A 21,340-nucleotide genomic window follows, 5' to 3' on the forward strand; every position below is an offset into this window, starting at 1 on the left:
CCTGTATAAACCTCATTCACTGCAATGTGGATTGCCACAGGATTGCAAGCTGAATCAAGACCTCTGTCTCTTCTGAAATATCATGCCATATACATAAGATACTTGTTTAAAATCATCACTGCTGGGGGGGTGGGGGGTGGAATTACACCTATAAAAAGATAAACAAAATGAAGTAAGTTCTGGGAGGTATTATTATTCTAGCTATGTAAAGTGTAGTGTCCTCAAGAAACGCTGGCTGACAACATGCAGAACAGTGTTTCAAAGATTCAATAAAGGCTGCATCCTCACAAGTAGAGTCTTGAAGAGTGCATGTGTGGGGGAAGGGGGAGCAATTTCCACTGATCTCCTCTGCCCTCCTTAAGTGCTCTTTGCCACCCAGAAGTATATTCCTGAAGATTGTGTAGCCCTCAGGGATATATTTCTGGAAGGCAAAGGGAACTTATGGAAGCAGGAGAGATACAGGTTGAGTATCCCTTATCCGGACTGCTTGGGACCAGAAAGTTTCCGGATTTTGGATTTTTCCGGATTTTGGAATATTTGCATCAAAAACATTAAAAAGCTTCACAATAAATACAGAGCTGCAACTAGAGAGAATTACAGACAAAACCCCTGTCACTAACAGCTTTCTGAAATAAGTAAGTTTTGACCGCATGTTTAAAAGCAGCAAAATTGGGAATCTACAAGTGAGTGAGCTGAGGTGTTTTGTTTTTTGTTTTTGTTACGGTGTGGTGTCCAGATTTTGAAGCATTCTGGATTTCAGATGTCCAGATAAAGGGATACTCAAACTGTAAGTGAAAATCAATCTGCCCTGCCTCCATGCACGAATGCTGCTGCTTGGGAAGACTCTGCTTGAGTAAGACCAGCCTCTCCTTGCCAGGATGCAGCTCCTGCTATGTCTTCAGAATGCTGCTCCAGAAGTCAGCCAGTGACTATGAGCCTGATCTGCCTTTGGAAAAAACCATGATATCTGGATGTAATCTAAGAATTAAGGTACAGCATGTATAATCTGGCCCTATCCACCCCCAGCACAGTACCTCCAGTGACTGTTGCTGGTGTCTATCTTATGTTTCTTTTTAGAATGTGAGCCCTTTGGGGACAGGGATCCATCTTATTTATTTATTATTTCTCTTTGTAAACTGCCCTGAGCCATTTTTGGAAGGGCGGTATAGAAATCGAATTCTTCATCATCATCATCATCATCATCATCATCTGACGAGCAATAGATCTCCAAAGACTTGGGTAGACCTTGCTGGCCCTGCAACCTGAGATCCTTTAGAGTTAGAGGTACCAGAATTAACCAATTATACAGACATAGCATATGCTTTGCTACCAAATATGGCCCTTTGCAAAAGCATAAGGGTATTGTGCTTCTCCTTGCCCTGACTCTTGGACTCAATTTTGCTCCTGACTGGTGCAACAGCATCCAAAGAGCAACTGGACGGAGCAGCCATGAGACCTCAGTGGAGGCATAACACTGCACCTGGACTGCAGGAAAGGAAGAAATTTAATGGTTCCCCATTTGAAAAATCTTCCGTAGGCAAAGATGTACAACTCTGTCTCACTGGAGCAGCACAGGATGCTACTTTAGAGCCAGCATAACATAGAATTGGGTTCTTACGTGGAACTAAGGGCCTGATATACACTCAGGGGAATTAAGGACTCATTACATGTTCATCAGAATAAAGAGATAAAGTTTTTCCTACACTATACCACTTCAGGCTGCAGATGCAGCCTTTGAATGCTTGCTCACAAGAGTATACCTCCCTACTCAGAGAAAAACTGCAAGTCAATTATTACCCAGGTCTATTTTCAACTGGACAATGCTGGACTGAGTGGGTCTATAGTGGATATTTTGGGGGGAAGGAATATGGACCAGAATCCTGAATCAAATAATGAGGAATAGAGTAACTTAGAGAGGACTTCTGTTTTGGACCATGAGAAAAAGAGAAAAACTTTGGCACCATTTAACCAGAGACAGCCCTGCTAATGGATCTGAAGGCCACAGGTCATGGAATGTGTGGAAGGAGTACACTGAAGGCTACATTCCATCCATGTCTTGCCAAGCTTGGTACCTGGGTACCTTTTGTATTATCAAGGAGAAAAGGCCAAGGAGAGAAGGCCTCCTGCTAACAGTAAACTGGTGGGATTAAGCATTGATAAGCCCTGACAACGTTTTTTGGGGGGGCTGGGAATGGGAAATGAGTGATTTGTCACATTGATCAAAGAAGAATATTTCTAATGTATATGGCAATAGGGAACCTAAAGAGTCAGTGGGAACTATAGGCATTACAAGTAGAAACTAATCAGAATCTTACATGACATGAGAGAGATTTGCTTTCTGGAGTATCAAGTGAACAAGTTAGAAGGAAAGGGGGAAATATGCTTTGCTTTTCTTTTTAAGTATTCTATTTATTTTTCAAATATTTTCCCTGTCACAGACCATTTTTCCTCTCTCTCTCCTATATAAAGATCACCATCATTAAAGGTCTTATCTACTTCAGAAGTATCGATCTCTTTTTATACTGTTCTACTCCATCTTTTTCTAACCACATGTTACATTTTAATAACCAATTTCTCTAAGATCAGCTAGATACTAATTAACTATAGATTCTCTAATTTTAACTTAGTTTGTTACTTTACCAAAGAATAGGTCTCCTGAATTCTTTTGGAAAAGGCTGGAAACTCTTCACACACCCAGAAAAGGGGTGGGTGGGGGAGAACTGATTTTGCATGCAGGAGAGAAAGGGCTAGAAAATATTGGCCCGAAAGCCTCTTCTGCACAATTCTTTCAGGACCTTGGAAAGGTGAGGGAGGGGGTGCCCCAACCGTCCTTACAGGCCTGAGCTAGTCTCTATAAGTGCCAGGGAGTGACTCAGGGCACAGAAGTCTTTCAGTACCCTTGAGAAAGGTGGGGAAGGTGAAACAGTGTTCAAACATGCAAATTTCCAATTGCAGCCTGAAATAGTACAATCAAGAAAAAGCTTAACTACTTGGCTTTGATCAATGTAGAAACTAGCCCTAGGCACATAAATGAAGATCTTAAGACAGGATACACTAGCAGCTTCATTAGCACAACCTTGTAAGGTCTGGTGGCACTCCTACAAAACCATATGAACCGATAGGATCCTCTAAGAGTAGAAAACTTAAGAACTCAGGGCTTGAACACTAGAGAACCAGAAAGCTAGGTATGGGTTGCAATTCAATAGAGGTGGGGTGGGTGGGAGAGAAAGCTAAGCTCTTTAGAAAGTTTAATCTGCCTGCCTGAAGCAGAAGACTCATTTCTAAAGGACATTGTGAATGGGAATGCTGAAAGTTTTATTCCAATAGCAAGTGGAAGGGCATAGTTGTGCAGCCCTGGTCTAATTAAAAGGCCTATTGATGTGAAATAATACGCATTGATTATTTCAGGTATGAGGTGCTTCAACTCCCATGACCACTAAGAGTGGATTGTGCATTTAATAATGTTGTTGTCTTTGCAGGTTTTGTTACTGGATATACAAACTGAGTAGTATGAATATTTATTTATTTATTGTTAAATTTCTGTATCACCTTTCCTGGAGGGATGTGCACGAACCAATTCACAGGCCATGTTAGAGGCCTGTTCATAGGTGGCCCAGTCTGGCGGTCTGACGCCGGGGGTGTGTGTGTTGCTTTAAGGGCGGGTGGGGGTTGTACTTACCCCTCCCGCCGCTTTCACCCCTCCGGCGCTCCAGTTTTTAGGGAAATCTTTGGGGTGGCAGCGTTCCTCCCTGCTGCCCCTGCCCCCTTGTTACCTGCTAAAAGCGGAAGTAACTTCCACACATATGCCCGCCGCTGATGCACACGCGTGCATTGCAGTGATGTGTGCGGTGCATGGGCGCGTCAACAGCAGGCGCATGCGTGGAAGTTACTTCCGCTTTTAGCAGGCAACAAGGGGGCAGGGGCAGCAGGGAGGAACGCTACCGCCCTGAAGATTTCCCTAAAAACTGGAGCTCCGGAGGGGGGAAGCGGCGGGAGGGGTAAGTACAACCCCCCCCCGCCCTTAAAGCAACACACACACCCGGCGTTGGACTGTGCCTCCGCGGTCCGTCCACATCACTACTTTCCTTAAAACAATCTCAAGGCGGTTCACACAAAAGTTAAAAGAGGAATACAAAAATTACACAATTAAAATATTAGCTACAATATAAAAACACAGATCAGATTAAAAAACAAGTGCAATATAACCATACAAGATACTCCCCTTTCCTTCTGCCCCCTGTCGCTCCTGATGATTTGAACTCTCCTGAAGTTTCCTGGCTATTTCTATCACATTTGCCAGTTGCCGATTGGGGATGACATTCTTTTCGTGAACTTTTTGCCTACATTGTGGGCAGGAGGCTTCTGTGTGTGGCTCCCCCCAGCACTTGGTCAAGCAGGCTCGGCAGAAATTATGTCCACATTCGATAATAATCACAGGATTGTGAAAATACTCCAGGCAAATAGAACAAGTCACTTCATCACAGAAATCCCTGAAGAGACCCTCAGTGCCATCCATCACTGCTTCACACTGAAAACTGAGCAAGGGCTTACTTTTGTTTCCTCTGTTTCCCATTAGCAAGTGGGTGTTTCCCTTTATAGAAATGACTCAGCATCTCTATCAGAAGCATACAGAAAGCTAACAAGAGCTTTTAAAAAATCTGGATACAGAAACCTCATTTTTTAAAAAGGTACTGGCATAATTAGTGCCTCATTTAGGGGAATATTTCATTAAAAACACAGCTGGATATAAGGAACTTCAGCTTTAAACAAAACTGTTTTGAAAATCAGTGGATGAATGAGAGCATGCCTGTATCAGATATACGGCAGCCTCACCCCTCCTGATTTAAGAACGATTGGTTACTTCAGAGTCTGCAGTATGCAGTAAAAGAGGAGGCAGCAAAAGAAGTTCAGATCTCAACACCATCCTGAAGGGACTTAAACCAAACTATGAGATGCCACATTTGTGAAACATTTCTTGAAAATAATCCCTAGTTTTGCACACTGAGTCTTAAGTAGTTTCTGTATTTGTTTTTTACTGGATGCTGTTATGTATAACCTTAGTAATAATCGGAGTTTTCAGAAAACAAATACTAAATTGAAATGCAGTCATGTTCCCTACATGTAGCAGTTGTCCTTATCTACTGCTAGAGATTTTCACAAAATCACAAGATGAGATCAAACTGCCACAATAGACTCTTCATGGTTACAGCTGTAAAAGCAAAGAAGAAGTCCCGCCCTGCTACTGTCACTTCTCCCCTCCCTGCCAGCCACTCATAGTTATGGCTCTGTTTGTCTGAAGGGGGAAGTGCTATAGTGATGATGACCAATGCTTCCATGAGCGGCAACCTGAAACGCCCAAGGTTCCCGCTCACTGAAGTGCAAGCCATCACAGTTACAGCACATCCCCCTCTGTCAAACAGAGCTGTGAGGGCCCAGCAGGAGGGGTAAGTGAAAGCAGCAGGAAGGGACTTCCCCTCAGTTTCTGAAGCTGTAACCATGAGCACTGCTGCATAGGGATGTGCAAATCAGCTTGAGTTTGAGCCAGTCCAACATCAAACTTGGCTGGCTCGAGTGCTCGCTCCCCATTCACTCTTGAGCCAAGCCAAACCAGACCTGGTTTGGCTCGAATTCGAGCTGAATCCGCCCCACCCCCGCCATTCTGGGGGCTGTAACAAAACAAAACAAAAAGGCCAGTGCGCATGAGCGGCAGCCTCCAAAATGGTCACCACCAGCACGGGCCAAACACAGACTAAAACAGCCCAAACCAGGCTGATTGGAGAGCGGGGGTGGGGACCACCAAATACACACATACCCCCCCACGGCCGCAACAGTGCCCCGTGGAGGTGGTGAGTTGTTAAAAAAAATCTTTTTGTTAGAACCCCCAGACTGGCTTGAATTTGAGCCGAGCTGGGGGGTATGTTCAGCGGGGGCAAAACCGAACATGTCCAGTTCGGACTCAGACCAAACCAGGCATACCAGTTTCATGCACACTCCTACCACTGTGCCTAGTAACGTCTGAAGAGGGCTTATAACTGAATCTGCTCATTCCATCTAACGATCTGTTATCCCTGTGCTTTTATGATTTTATATGCTGCAGCCTTTTATTGTGTTATACTGTGGTGTTAATTTCCATTTTAAGACACCATGAATTCACACATGAAGAATACTGTCAAATATTTTACATAAATTATGAGTTATATGAATATTAAGTTACCCTTTTTTAGTTGGTTATACAAGTAGGGGGAAAGCTAGGGATATCACCAAATCTAAGGATTGCTGTGGGTAGAACTATCTGATTGATTGATTGATTGTCATCAACTTGGTGTCGACTCTTAGCGACCACATAGATAGATTCTCTCCAGGATGATCTGTCTTCAACTTGGCCTTTAAGGTCTCTCAGTGGTGCATTCATTGCTGTCGTAATCGAGTCCATCCACCTTGCTGCTGGTCATCATCATCTTCTCTTTCCTTCAACTTTTCCCAGCATTATGGATATCTCAAGGGAGCTGGATCTTCGCATAATGTGTCCGAAGTATGATAGTTTGAGCTTGGTCATTTGTGCCTTGAGTAAACATTCTGGATTGATCTGTTCTATGATCCATTTGTTTTCCTGGGTCCATGGTATCCTTAAAAGTCTTCTCTGTCACCAAAGTTCAAAAGCATCAATGCTTTTTCTATCTTGCTTCTTCAAAGTCCAGCTTTCACATCCATAGAATGTCAAGGGGAAAACCATTGTCCGAACGATTCTAACCTTTGTAGGTGTAGACATGTCACGGCATCTAAATATCCTTTCCAAGGCCTTCATTGCAACCCTACCCAAGTGCTAGTCTGTGGCCTATTTCTTGACTGCTGAATCCTTCACTGTTGATGGTAGAACCTAAAAAGCAGAAGCTATCCACCACTTCAATGTCTTCATTGTCAATTCAGAGGCTGGTTGCTGTACCTGTTGTCATTAGTTTAGTCTTCTTTACATTTAGTCACATTCCCATTTTTTCACTGTGCTCCTTGACTTTCATTACTAGAGCTTGCAGATCATCTGCATTCTCAGCTATCAGAGTGGTGTCACCAGCGTAGTGCAGGTTAATGATATCTCTTGCTCCAACTCCAGCTCATCTTCTTCCAGTCCATCTTCTTAGTATATGTTCAGCATATAAATTGAATAAAAAGGCAGAAAGTATACAACCTTGTCTTACTCCTTTGCCGATCTGGAACCAGTCTGTTCCGTCTGGACTATGGCTTCCTGTCCTGTGTATAGGTTTCTCATAAGAACAATGAGATGTACTGGGATGCCCATTTTCCTAAGGATATTCCACAATTTGACATGGTCGATGCAATTGAAGGCTTTTCTGTAGTCAATGAAGCACATATTGACTTCTTTCTGGTATTCTTTGGCTTTCTCAATTATCCAGCATGCATCAGCTATGATGTCTCTTGTTCCTCGGCCTTTTCTGAAACCAGCTTGAACATCTGGCATTTCCCTTTCCACATAGAGCTCTAATCTGCGTTGGATGATCCTGAGCATGATTTTGCTAGCATGTGAAATTAAGGATACTGTGCGATGGTTTGCGCAATCTGTCAAGTCTCCTTTCTTTGGTATGGGTATGTAAGACTGAATTGTTCCAATCTGTTGGCCACTGTGTCATTCTCCAGATTTGCTGGAATAGTTTGGTTAGAGCTTTGACTGATTCTTCTTCTGTTGCCTGCCATATTTCTATAGCTATTCCATCAATTCCTGTACCCTTCCAACTTGGTAATGACCGGAGTGCTGATCTAACTCCATCTTCCTGTACTAGAGGTTCTTGCAAATAGAGAATATCTTCTAGAGTATCTTGGATGTTGACGTCCCTGCTGTACAGATTTTCAGTATACTCCTTCCATTTCTGTTTGATCTTCTCAGAATTAGTTACTATCTGTTCTTTGGCATCCCTTTACATACCAATTTGATGTTGGAACCTCTCTCTGAGTTCAGAGATCTTTTGGAAGATCTTGTTTTTCCATGTCTATTTCCATTCTCAAGATCTTTACAGATGTCATTGTAGTACTGCTCCTTGTCTCTTCTAACAGCTTTCCAAAATTCCCTATTAAGTTCCTTCCTGAGGTCTTTATCTTTCTTGACTTTGGCTTCTCTCCTCTTCTTGGCAATTGCCACTGTCTGTTCTGACATCCATTTTGCTTTCTTCTGTTTCTTGGTATTTTGCAGTCTCTTTTCACATTCGTCCCTAACAACTTCTTTGATTTCATTCCACAGTTCCTCTGGTTCCCTATCAATGAGGTTCAGAACTTCAAAGCGGTTCATGATGTTCTCCTTGAAAATAGTGGGTACATTCTCAAGATCATATCATGGAAGCTGGATAGCTTTGTTTTTCCACTTTAGCTTTACTTGGAACTTGCACATGAGCAGTTCGTGATCTATCCCACAGTTGGCTCCCGGCCATGTCTTTGCTGCTATAACTGAGCTCTTCCACCTCCTTGCACCAATAATGTAATCAATTTGATTTCTGTGTACTCCATCTGGTGATGTCCATGTATATAGGCACCACTTTGGTTGTTTGAAGAATGTGTTAGCAATGAAGAGATCATTGGCTTGGCAAAAACTAATAAGTCATTCTCCTGCTTCGTTTCTGTTTCCTAGGCCATATAGGCCAACTGTGTTTTCCTCCTTACCTTTTCCAACTTTGGCATTCCAGTCTCCAACCACCAGCATCACATCTTGCTCGCATGTTCTGTCAATTTCAGACTGGACTTGAGCATAAAGCTCATCAACTTCCTCTTCTTCTGTATCAGCCATTGGGGCATAGACTTGAAGAACTGTCATGTTAAAGGGTTGTCCACGAAATCTAATTGATATTAGTCAGTCATTGACTGCATTGTACCCAAGTACTGTCATTGCTATATCTTTCCTGACTATGAAAGCAACACCGTTCCTTCTTTGTTTCTCATGTCCTGAGTAGTAAGCGGTATGATTTCCTGATTGAAAGTGTTCCATTCCAGTCCATTTAAACTCACTGATGCCCAAGATGTCAATCTGTAGTTGATTCATTTCATCTTTCAATGTGTCGAGCTTACCCATATTCATGCTTCTTACATTCCACGTTCCCACTGTAATTCTGTCTTTGCAGCTTCAGATTTTCTTTTCCCACATGGCAACATCAGCCGCTAGATGTCCAAAAGGCTTTAGTCTAACCGTGTCATAAACACCATTGGTACTCTGAAAGATCCTCAGCTCTTTCTTAGTAGCATGTTGAGTACCATACGACCTGAGGGGCCCATCATCCAGCACTACATCAACAATCATTCTATTTTGTCTATCCATGTGGTTTTCATAGTAAAATACAGGGGTGGTTTACCATTGCCTCCTCCCACGCAGTATGAAATGATGCCTTTGTCATTGTCACTGAAGTGATTGTCCACCTCCAGCACCTTCCTATATTGCTGCTGCCCAATATAGGTGCCTGCTTACTTTAGCTGGGCAGCTGGGATGACCTTCGTGCTTTGGGTGACCCTACTGGGAGTATACCTTCTGGCGTACTTCACTCATCCCTCCCAGGAACACCCCCACACACACACACGATGAAGCAGCATAGCAGGACTTGGGGTGGGGGGGAGAACTATCTAGGTCTACCTATATTTGAACTAAATAATGCCTCTTAGTACTCATAAGCTTCTGTGAGCAACAATAACCAGGAAGCCAGCTACCTATAGAAATGTGCATATTATCTGCAATGCAATTACAAATACAAAAGAAAGCGACACATTTGCAATGTCTCTTTGTTATTCAATAGCAGAAGTTCCAGGGTTCAGTGTAAATAATTGGTTGGAATAGTTCTATGTGAATATGTAACTTTGAGCAAAAAGAAGCTAGCACAAAAATAGCTGAGAGGAAAAGCTACTGTTTAATATTTAAATCTAAGAACCACTTGTCTATATAAGAGAATAAAAGGAAGCTATGCCCAGTAGAGTACTTTGCCGTCCTATTTCTTTTGATAATACTGTATTCCAGCTTTCAGTGACAGTTCCTTCTGCTGGCCACTAGGTAGCATCAGTGTATCCTACATTAATTGAGAGATTTTACTCTACTGCACTATCAGTAAAGGTAAAGTGTTCCATTGAGTCAGTCTCGACTCCTGGTGACCACAGTGCCCTGTGATTTTCTTTGGTAGAATACAGGAGGGGTTTACCACTGCCATCTTCTGCGCAGTCTGAGGTGATGCCTTTCAGCATCTTCCTATATCGCTGCTGACCGATATCGCTGTTTCCTATAGTCTTGTAGCCCATGCTAAAAGCAGACAGTTTTATTTTAACTGTGAATCATAGTTATAGTTCTGGATGCAACAACTACGGGTTATCCAAGAATCCTTAAAATTGCTAATTAAGATACATAAACCACCAGTTTAATTGCAGATGGGCAATTTAATGACAGCCTACCTGCTTGTTGGCTTTCAGCACTGCCCTCAAAGTTGCTATCTGCTCCCGTTTCGTACTCAGCAGGGACTTCAGTTTGAGTATTTCTTCCATTAAGGCCTCCTTATCTTTATCAATCATGGGAACCAGTTCGCGGGCTGCTGCACGCTGCCGGGACAACTGCAATGACCGGTCTACAGCCTTCTGCAAGTGCTTGATTTGGTCCCTTATTATAGCATTCAGGTTGTAAATATTCATGGGCTCTTTGCGAATGTCACTTGTGTCAGAAACAGGGGAGGAAGGAGGGGCTGTAATTACAGGAGAAATTGTAGGTGTCTTTGTTGGACTTTGCTCTTTGCTGGCTTCTATGCCCTCTTTCAAAACCTGTTCAGCTGATGTCCTGGCTTCTGCTGGGGATGCCATTCCTCTCCTAGCAAGCCGTGGTGAGAGCAGCCCTCTGGGATCATCAGGCCCCTTAAGGCTCCCACTCCTCGTAACTCTACTCTGCCTGTAATAATCTAGCATAACTCTATTAGGAGTTTCATTGTTACATAGACACACATGGTGATAAAGCTGAGCAAGCTCCTCACTGAAAGTCACCAGCTCATCCTGGGCTGTGTTGAGAGTATTATGGTTCTCATTTGCAACACCTGTAATCCTTTGCAACTCCTTTTCCATCTGTACCATTTTCTCATGGCTTTCCTTAGTCGACTTTTCCAGGTTTGTCACCTGTTCATCATATATCTGGATCCTGCTCTCATACTTTGTCTTTTCTTCAGTGTAGTTTTCAACGCATTTATTGTATTTCTCTTTTAAGGCCTTTATCTCAGCTTTGAGGTCAATCACCTCAGTCACAGCCACTTTGTATTTGCATTCTAGGATCTCCAAGCCATTGATGTCCACTTCATAGTCATGAGTTTCTTCCCCCGAGTCTCGACCTTTCTCAAATTCAGCCTCTTTCAGCTCTTTGTTGCTCTGCAGACCCCTCATAGCATTGACATGCTCAGTGAGCCTGTGAACCCGTTCATGTTGCTCTGTAAGTGCCCCCTTGGTGTGTTCCAACTGTGTCTGTGATTCCTGAAGATTGGCCAGGAGAATAGCTTTCTCACGCTCTACCTGCAACAACCCAGAAAAATTGTATTAGTGTCTCAGTGGAAATTTGGCCTTTTGCTGTTTCAAAAGGGTACCATAGCATGGCTTGAGGGCACGTGTTGTAGCCACCTTGCTGAAGCTAAGTAGGTCTAGGTCTGGTCAGTAACCTGAATGGGCAACCATTTGAGAATCACTTGCAAACTGCCTGCAGTTCCATAACAGAAGATAAGGTGGGACATAAACACAATAAAATATTTTTAAAATATGGGGTGCAAAAATTTAGTTATCCAACAGTCAGTGGCACCTGAAAAATTGAGCCCAGCAAGTGATTACAAAGTTGCTACAGAATCAGGAAAGAGGTTTCTCCTCCTATCTGGCTTTCTGAGTTTTCCACCTCTGCTTTATTTGCTGTTATAGATAAAGTACCTAATGTTGAGCAAAGAGCTATATAGGTAAAGTGTGCCACTGAGTCGGTGTCAACTCCTGGCAGCCACCGAGCCCTGTGGTTGTCTTTGGTAGAATACAGGAGGGGTTTACCATTGCCTCCTCCCACACAGGATGAGATTATGCCTTTCAGCATCTTCCTATGTCACTGCTGCCCAATATAGATGTTTCCCACGGCCTGGGGAAAATACCAGTGGGGATTTGAACCGCCAACCTCTGGCTTGCTAGTCAAGTCATTTCCCCTCTGCCCCATTAGGTGGCTTCTAAAGAGCTATATACTGTAATTGAAAATACAGCAAGAAATAGACACTTGTATTGTGATCAATGTCACCAAATAATGCCAACAATATTCATTTCCCTTCAAACTGGAAAACTTTACTTGACATGTTCACATCATGCTAAGTAGTTTATATAGGATTGTGGCTGGAGGGGGCGGGGGATACTATTAACCCAGCACTGTAAACTTCTCTGAAAAAAATAAATAAACCATACCTAATATGAATAGTGAAACTTGTTTGATGAGAGGTGATAAAAACTAAGCTTAATTGGTTTACTAGGTGATGGCTGCTTTCATTTAAAAAAAAAACCCAGACACATAAAGGATGTTAATTTATGGAAATGTTAGGTAGAGAAATAATTAGGAGCACTGTTCCTTGAACTGGGCTATAATCTTGTTACATTCTACATTTATTACTTTAACCACATTCAAACTACATAGAGTCCTTGTGCTAACAAATCACCTGCTATAAAACAGCAGTCTGTACATTGAGAACATTAAAGCTAATGTGTTTTTAGGCCCCCCAAAAATATTGTTTGCATAAAGCATCTTTATGGCAGTCCTATACATATCTGTAGCTACAGCACTGCACAGAGTGGTTTATACTGCTGCAGCTATAGCAAGACCATGAGCTCATTCACACAACCAAAAATTGTGTTCTACCTGGGTTTTGGAGCTGTGTTTGCTCCCAATTTTCAGTTGTATGGAGGCAAGGTAAGGAAAAGGAAAAGCTACCCAGGAAGTACAGGTTTATCAGGTCCATCCCCTGAAAACAGCATAAAACAGAACATTCTGCCAGCTATACCTTTTCTCTGTCCCCCACCCCACCCCTTCTTTTCCCTAGGAAGTGCAGGTGGCAGAATTTTGCTACATTCATTTGTATATAAGATGTACTTAGCCCCTGAGTTTAGTATATTATATGAAATGTCCTCTTTAATGTGCAAAGTTAAGTCTTACCTGCATGAGCTGCTGCTTCAACTTTTGCATTTCAGAGATGTTGAGCTCACTGAAGAGATCAGAGACTGGGTGCAGAGATTCTCCTTTCCTAACTGTTGGAGTCCGATAATCACCGTTCAGTTTCATGTGGGGTCCGTGAATATGTCCATTCATTTTGTCATCATTATTAGGTTCATTCCCATCCTCTCCAAACTTTAGTCCATCTACTGAGATATTAATATGGTTATTATACATACTATCATTTAGATTGATATACTGGGAGAGTTCCTTCCTCAAATTGTTCTTTTGTTCCCTCTCATTCTTTAATGTCTCCAATGCTTCTTCAAGCTGATGATCAGCAATCTCCTTTAACCGGATGGCATCTTCTAGCTGGCTATTAAGCAATACAGTCTCTTCCTCAAATCGTTTTATCTCGTGTTTCAGACCTTCATACTCAACCTGAATTAGATAAGATAAAGAACATTCATAAAACTAACACTTGGATTTACAAACCACCTGCCATTTGCTGCATCTGTTGCACTAAGGCACCAAAAGAAAGGAAAGGGATGCATACATAGAATCACTAGGAAGGGAAAGCACCCACATTATACAAAATTTATAAACTGACTTGTTTACATTGACCACTAGAGAAACATGGGTACATTGGAACACCTGCAACTATCTATCTATCTATCTATCTATCTATCTATCTATCTATCTATCTATCTATCAAATTTATACCCCGCCCACATTTACATCTCTGGGCGGCTAACAACAATTAAAACATGGTTAATCTATCATCTGTATTCCATCTTACCTAATAAGGGAAGCATAGTGGGAACTAAATAGGCTTATCAATAGGCTTACCCCATCACTAGAATAAACATTACTGAGCTAAACATTACTGAATATATTCCACAAAATTTACTTCTAAAACAAAGATGCACTGGGTAGCATCCAGACTACGACAGTCATGACTAAGCACTACTGAAATCAACAAGAGAAGTTAATCATGACTAACCTAAATCCATTTAATTTAAACTGGCCTTAGTCATAACTAACTTAGTCTGGATGGTACCCAGTAATTTAAAGTATACCATCTCATAGGACATAACATTTTAAAACATCGAATGGGAAATACAAGTGGTTTCAGGCTTTTATTCATGTCCCTTAGTCCAAGGATTAGAAAGAAAGAAAGAAAGAAAGTAGTATCTTTTTTTTAATTTCTAAAAGAATAAAAAAAGACCTATTGATTGTTCCCATACAGCAACACACAATAGAAGCATAACTTGAAAGGCCAGTGAGAGAACATCCTATAAAAATACAACATAAGATAATCAATTCTATGATTTCTTTTTAACGAATAGAAGTCATTGAACTGAAAAGTGTCACAAAAACAAAGATATGAGTTTTATTTTGTCTGTAGTTGTCTTTGTTAGCATCTGTTAAATATTTTCTAAACGAAAGATACAGCAAATATTATAAGAAACAATATCCTCAGCAAAGGTTCTGAAATGTTTAAAGTCTTCAATCAAATTTAGCATTGTCCACATATAACAAGATAAAGTTGCCTTTTTGCTAACTGGAGACACAAATGATTTTTTTTTTTGCATATTTCATGTATTATGCAAGCAGCACAATTACAATATAATGAGTAATCTCATAAGTTAATCAGCTCCTTTTATATTATGTAATTAGTTGTGAAGTAGAAATCTTGAAAATGAGAGACATTTCTGAGTAATAACAAAACAAAAATGACAGAAAATTACTTCTTTTCAGAAACTATTCAGAGAGTCAAACACATCCTTCATTTACAACTGGCTGTGTGTGTTCATCGCAGAATGGATATAGCATATTAATTGCTTCTAAATATAGTCTGGGATGTAAAAGGCTATTTTAGGCAAACCAAAGTGTTTACAAGTTCCCTGTGGGATTTTGATTTGATTTGATTGAACAGCAGATCCACTATGATAGAGCAATACCACAAATTGTTTTTGGGACTCCCTTCAGTTTCAGCAGTGTCCTTGCACAATGCATGTACAGTTGATGTTCAAGAGAAAAAATTCCAAAGGCCCTTTGGGCATTTAAGACCACTCTATAGATCCTGACCACAGCATTAAAAATAAAATAAAATATGGACAGGCCGTAGTTTGCTCCAACTAGACATGGTCCAGCAGTGGGAATTCTTCTGTATAATAAGTGAAGTAGCATGCAATCATTTCTTATGAAACAGGATGTCATTGCATTGTGCATTCATTGTTGCCCCCTCTCCACTTTACTGGTTGCTGCTTGCAAGGGTAGAAAAATGCACAGGATGATGACACTACAATATGTTAAAATGATTCTACATGTTACAAAGGGATCATTGTCCCAGCAACCATAGCCTAACCCAGAAGGGAAATCTGAGGAAAGGGGGCTGAATTACTAATGGCCTTGCACCCCAGCATGGAACCCACCATCTCAGTTGTGGAGGAAGGATCCCACTGCAACAGACAGGGGGACACAATGTACTAGGGACACTGGGATACTAGCCCTATGAGATATCCCACCCAAGAGAGGGGAGATTGAAGCACTTTGTCTGGTCACAGCAACCACCTCCAAACCACCCATGATCACTCCTAGCGCCCCAATAGCAAATATGGCAATGAGCCCAAGCTGGAGCCCGGGTCAGAAAGCACAACACACAAGTGGCACAGCCTTCTATCTTTGAGCACTATTTGGAAGGAAGAATCACAAACCCAGGGAGCCTCTGGAGTAAGGTCCCACAAAGGCTACAAGAAGGGGTGAAGCATCAGATGAAGCTATAAAGCTATAAAACCTTTGCCATATTGCCTTCTACTGACCAGCTTCTTGTCTCTAGGTCTTGCTCTAGATATCTGCTGAACAGCTTCCTTACTTTCTTAGCAACCTTGCCCTGAAACCTGCCACTTGCCTTGCTGGACAGCTTTCCTGCTTCATGGATAGATGGGGAAACTAAACTTTCATTCCCCACGTTGGAAGAAATAGGACAGAGGGCAAGAGCTGGCCACAGAAGTGGGTTTTTTGACAGCTCCCCCATGTCATGCATAATGTGTGGTTCTGCTCTGTGCATCTGCTGAAAGACATTATTGAGGACTAAACTGAGAACCCTTGTCCTGGTTAACATTTAGTGCTAGTAAAATATGGGTTCTGAGCTAATAATTGTTAAAATTTACATCAGAACAGTTGGTCAGTTGCACCCAGATCTCAACTCAAGGCATTTCAAAGTACCTAAAAGAGGGTTGAGCTATGTCTCATGATAACCTGTAATCTCAGTGTGTGGTGAAATAATCTGATTACTCGTTTTCTGAGGATTCGACGCTTACCACTTTTCCGGACTGAAGTGCTATGCATATTTACTTAGAATAAGCCCCAGTGAACTCAGTGGTACTTACTGTCAAATAAATATGCATAGTATCATATTACCAGTAACTTACATTTTATAACATTAAAATGGCCCTTAGCACCGCTAGTTTGCTAGGTGACCTTTAGCAAACTCCTCAAGTGTGATGCTTTAATTATTTCCACAGTTAACATACAGCTGGATACAGATATAGTGATCAAAATGCTGGAGAGTATTATTATAGCATGTGCTACTTAGTTGCTCAAAGTACTTCAATCAGTATTAAAATATCAGCAGCAATTTGTTCTTTGACTTCTTTATTTTCTGTTTTGAGATCCTTATTTCTTTTTTTAAAATAAAGCTTTCAAGCTTGGTGCTGAAGTGATAGCAGGAGAGAGAGTGACCAGCAACCAGCAGGAGGACGAGGTGTGACATCTGGGCTGGTGAAGCTCAATGGGGTGGGCCTGGTGAGCTCTATGGGGTGACATCAACGCCAGGTCCAGGGGCAGGGGTGGAGCCAGTGAGGGAGGCGGGGTAGCAAGGTGTCTTCACCTCTAGTGGCAAAAGAGTTCCCAAGTTTTGGATAGGGAACATGTTTTGCATGCCAAGTTATTGACCTGGCACTTTCTGCAAGCAAAGCACAGCCCCTATGGCCCCTTCCTAAACACCACCTCTTGTTGCTTGCTCTCAGCATCCAGTATCGAGATGTAAACTGCTTTTAAACATGAAACATTGTTCAGCATTTGGTATCATAGGTTGGGGGAAACCATCTCCAATCTGTGCTCACCTGGTTCTGTTTCAGCGTGGAAACCAACTTTTGCAAAGTTATGTTTTCTTCTTCAAGTTCTGTATAGTCCTGAAGAAGCCTTGCCTCTCTAAACTTGTATTCTCGAATTTCATCTTTCATCCTAATTCTCTGCAGCTCCACCATTTCATTGTTCTGAAAAGGAGAGAAAGAGATCAATCATATTACTGCTTCATTTCCAGCAAAACAAAATAGAAGACCTAGCATCTGCTGATACAAGAGCCAAACAAGTACAGTGGTCCCTCGACTTACAAACTACTCGACATAAGTATTTTTCGAGTTACAAACGGCAGTTTTAGATCCGGTTTTAGATGCGGTTTTTTCGACTTACAAATTTTTAGATGGGGTTTCCTCGACTTACAAATTTTTAGATGGGGTTTCCTCGACTTACAAATTTTACATGCGGTTTCCTTGACTTGCCTGCCTGTTTACTGCCTGTTTATTCTTGAAAAGAAATGTTCCTGTGCAGTTTGCAAGCCTTACTGGGGGTCTGGGTCTTTTTTCTAGGCTCCGGAACGCATTAATCCGTTCCCAATGCATTCCTATGGGAAACCGCTTTTCGACTTACGAATTTTTCGACTTACAAATGTGCATTCGGAACGGATTAATTTCGTAAGTAGAGGGACCACTGTAATCAAAATCATTTTACAGTACATATCAAACCTGCTGCACCTCCACTCAGACTATAGGTAATTCCTGCTATTTATTACACTATTGGAAATCCACAATCAAGTAATATGGGATGGGGGAAACTGAAATAACCCACCTCTGTAAACTGAATTAACCATAAACTGAAACAACCCACCTCCCTTCTTGCCTCCTAGAGCTTCTGCATCTCATTACTTTTATTTGTTAGATATAAAGGCTTGAATCAAACACAACTGTTACTTGTTTTTCTTTCTGCGATACTGCTTTTCTAAATGCATACAGCAGATCAGTGAGTAATGGGATCCTGTGAAGTAATGGCCCCTTGAAGATAACTACAAACAACCTTGAGAAAGCAATGCACGTTCCATCTTCACATTCTCAATACGTGCGCAGGGATTTATGTCTCCACATTAAAGCCTCATATAAAATAACTAGCTAAAGAATTGGGGGGGAATTGTGTGTGGTCTGATAAAATATATGTAAAATGAGTGTCTGGAAATAATGTGGGTTTATTTCTGAAGACAAAGGTGGCATTGTAGCTGGTGGGTTTGTCCAATCAACACAAAATATGCCCAGAATGAAGCGTGGAACCAAGGACTAGAGAAACTTTGGGTTCCAGGACACAAGGGAACTTTCTTTGCTAAACCCTTATAACCAAAATTAGTAATATCTATATACTTATTTCTTGTAGACGTGCCAGAAAAAATGCATCGCAGAAATCTCGTGAGAGCTCAGGACAGAGCTCTCGCGCATGGGATTGGCGGGCGGTGGAGTTGCACACCTGGCAAGTGGCGGTTGGCTGGCCAGTGGACCCCGGAGGAGGGCGGAGGCAGCGGGCGGAGCCACAGGAGGAGGCCGGCGGCAGGAGGAGGCCGGCGGCAGAGCCGCACCAGTGGGAGGTGGCAGCCAGCCAGCGGAGCCGAGCTGGCAGGAGAAGGCGGCTGGCTGACAGAGCTGCGGCAGCCAACTGGAGGAGGAGGCAGGTGAGGGGGAGAAAACAGACCGGTGGGAGGAGCCAACTGGCCGGCAGAGCCGCACTGGCCGACTGGAAGAGGAGGAGGCCAGTCAGCAGCTGACAGGCGGCCAGGCCAAACTAGGGGCGCAGATGCTCTGCACTCAGGCCAACTAGTTTATTACTAATTCACACAACCATCAGCAGGGTAGGAGAAGTGCCCAGCCTGGGAAGAAGTCAGGTGGACTCCCAATTTTCAGCAGTGTGCTTGCAAACATTAAGGTATGAAGTGGCAAGAATGATCTATGTGAGGTGGCAGCTAGGCAGGATGGCTTTTCCTTCTACCTTGGTAAAAAGCTGGGGATGAAAGCTTAGTAGGGGCGCACTTGTCCTTAAGAGTGTGCATGAATTTCGGTTCGAGTGCTGGTTTTGTGCCAAACTGGTTCAAAGGTCCGAATCAGTTCTGTGCTGTCGGGAGGGGAGTAGGAGCTTTAAAAAAGAGGAGAGTGGGTCCTTATCTGCTCTCTGCCACCCCATCAGCTTCCTGATGGGGCAGCACTCATCCCAAGGACCCCCTCATGGCGCTAGCACATACATGGGGTCGGCGCATGCAAGGGCACCACAAGCATTTGTGTGGTGTTGTTGACTACACAAACGGCGCCCGCACAGGGGCAGATGCCATGTGTTTGCTGGCACCGCACAGAGGTAGTGGGGATGAGGGCCGCCCCAGCAAGAAGCTGCATGGGGAGGCGGCAAGCAGGTAAAGACCTGCTCTCCTCTTTCTTAAAGCTCTTGCTTCTTGTCCAAACCAGTTTGGCACTGAAGCAGTGCTCGAACTGCGGTTCATGCACACCCTTACTTGTCCTACTCAGCTTTTGCCCCACACATGATTGTTCTCCCCACCTCCTACTCTAATGATTGCAAACACGACTGATAACTGGAGTGTGTCCAACTCTCCTACCCAGCTTCTCCTACCCTGCCAGCGGTCACATGAACAAGCATATTCAGAGGGACAGAACAAGTTATAAATACTTGCCCCTGATCAAGTAGTAAAATAATTAGCTCTCAGAAGTGGAGGTGTGTCCAACACAGGCAGCTCTGAGTGATGGAAAGCAAGCAAGCACTCAGCTAGTGAACAAAGCGCTTGCTGCTGGGAGGGGATGAGGAGCTATGCATTGCAATCTCAGATGACAAGCACTTTGTTTCCTATGATCCCTAGCATGGAATTGGCATTTTTCACAGCTGCAGCACACTGAGTCGAGACTTTCTACAAGCTGTCCACCACGACCCCAAGATCTCTCTCTTGGTCAGTCACCGACAGCTCAGATCCCAGATGTGGCCGCACCATAGTTTTGTCTAAGGGCATTAGAATATTAGCTGTTTTATTTTCAGTCCCCTTCCTAATGATCCCTAGCATGCAATTGGCCTTTTTCACAGCTGCCACACATTGAGTCCACACTTTCTACGAGCTGTCCACCACAATCCCAAGATCCTCTTCTGGTCAGTCACCGACAGTTCAGATCCCATCAGCGTATGCTTGAAGTTGGGGCTTTTCGTCCCAATGTGCATCACTTTACACTTGCCAACATTAGACCGCATTTGCCATTTTGTCACCCACTCACCCAGTTTGGAGAGATCCTTTTGGAGCTCCTCACAATCCGTTTTGGATTTCACTACCCGAAAGACTTTGGTATCATCTGCAAATTTGGCCACCTCGCTGCTTACCTCCACTTCTAGATCATTTGTGAATAAATTAAAAAGCACTGGTCCCAGTATAGATCCTTGGGAGACCCCACTTCTTACTTCTCTCCATTACTTACTTCCCTCCATTACTTCCTTCCACTTCTTACTACCCTCTGTTTCCTGTCCTTCCACCAGTTAGCCATCCACACATGTACTTGTCCACAGAAGTTAACAGAGCTCTTAGAACTGGTACTGTATATGCTTTAAGGCTGGGGTTCCCAACCCTGTGACCCCAGATGCTATTGCATTACAACTCCCATCATCTCCAAGCCCCGATGGTGGGAGATGATGAGGGTTGTAGTCCAACAACAAGTGGGAATCTCAACTGGGAATCTCTGCCCTAAGGAGTGGCAACCATATGTAGGACTAAGTGTAGAAAATGCTCTTTCATCTAGGCTGGCAACACACATTTATATTTATCTATTTTTAAAACCTTTTTTACACTTGTAAAAAAGAGCCCTCTTTGTTATTTTGTTTTGCCGCATAAGGTCAGGCACAATGAAGATATGAATTTACTGTAGGTAAAACCAGGCAGAAACACAAAAGGTTTTGCAAGAGAGACTCAGATACTGCTTCACTATAGATAAAAGTCAGGCATGGAAGATGGAGTTGTTGGGGTAAATCTAAGCCAGGTAATTTAAATAAGCCATGAGTGCACCTAGAGCTTTGGTTTGTGGTTAT

The 21,340-nt window shown here is 42.8% G+C and overlaps 1 protein-coding gene across 15 annotated transcripts in view; it reads right to left on the bottom strand.

Annotated features, from left to right (window-relative positions):
- Nucleotides 1-21,340, bottom strand: part of BICD1 (BICD cargo adaptor 1) — a 191,341-nt gene that overhangs the window by 54,140 nt on the left and 115,861 nt on the right. For all 15 annotated transcript variants that reach the window (XM_053257263.1, XM_053257262.1, XM_053257265.1 and 12 more), the window contains 3 exons: nt 17,299-17,451; nt 13,172-13,609; nt 10,426-11,517 (listed from right to left, as the gene is read on the bottom strand). In XM_053257263.1, coding sequence (XP_053113238.1) covers nt 10,426-11,517; nt 13,172-13,609; nt 17,299-17,451 — 1,683 coding nt within the window. The remainder of the gene's footprint in view (nt 1-10,425; nt 11,518-13,171; nt 13,610-17,298; nt 17,452-21,340) is intronic.

This window comes from Hemicordylus capensis, chromosome 5 (assembly GCF_027244095.1).
Source record: "Hemicordylus capensis ecotype Gifberg chromosome 5, rHemCap1.1.pri, whole genome shotgun sequence".
Lineage (NCBI taxonomy): Eukaryota > Metazoa > Chordata > Lepidosauria > Squamata > Cordylidae > Hemicordylus > Hemicordylus capensis.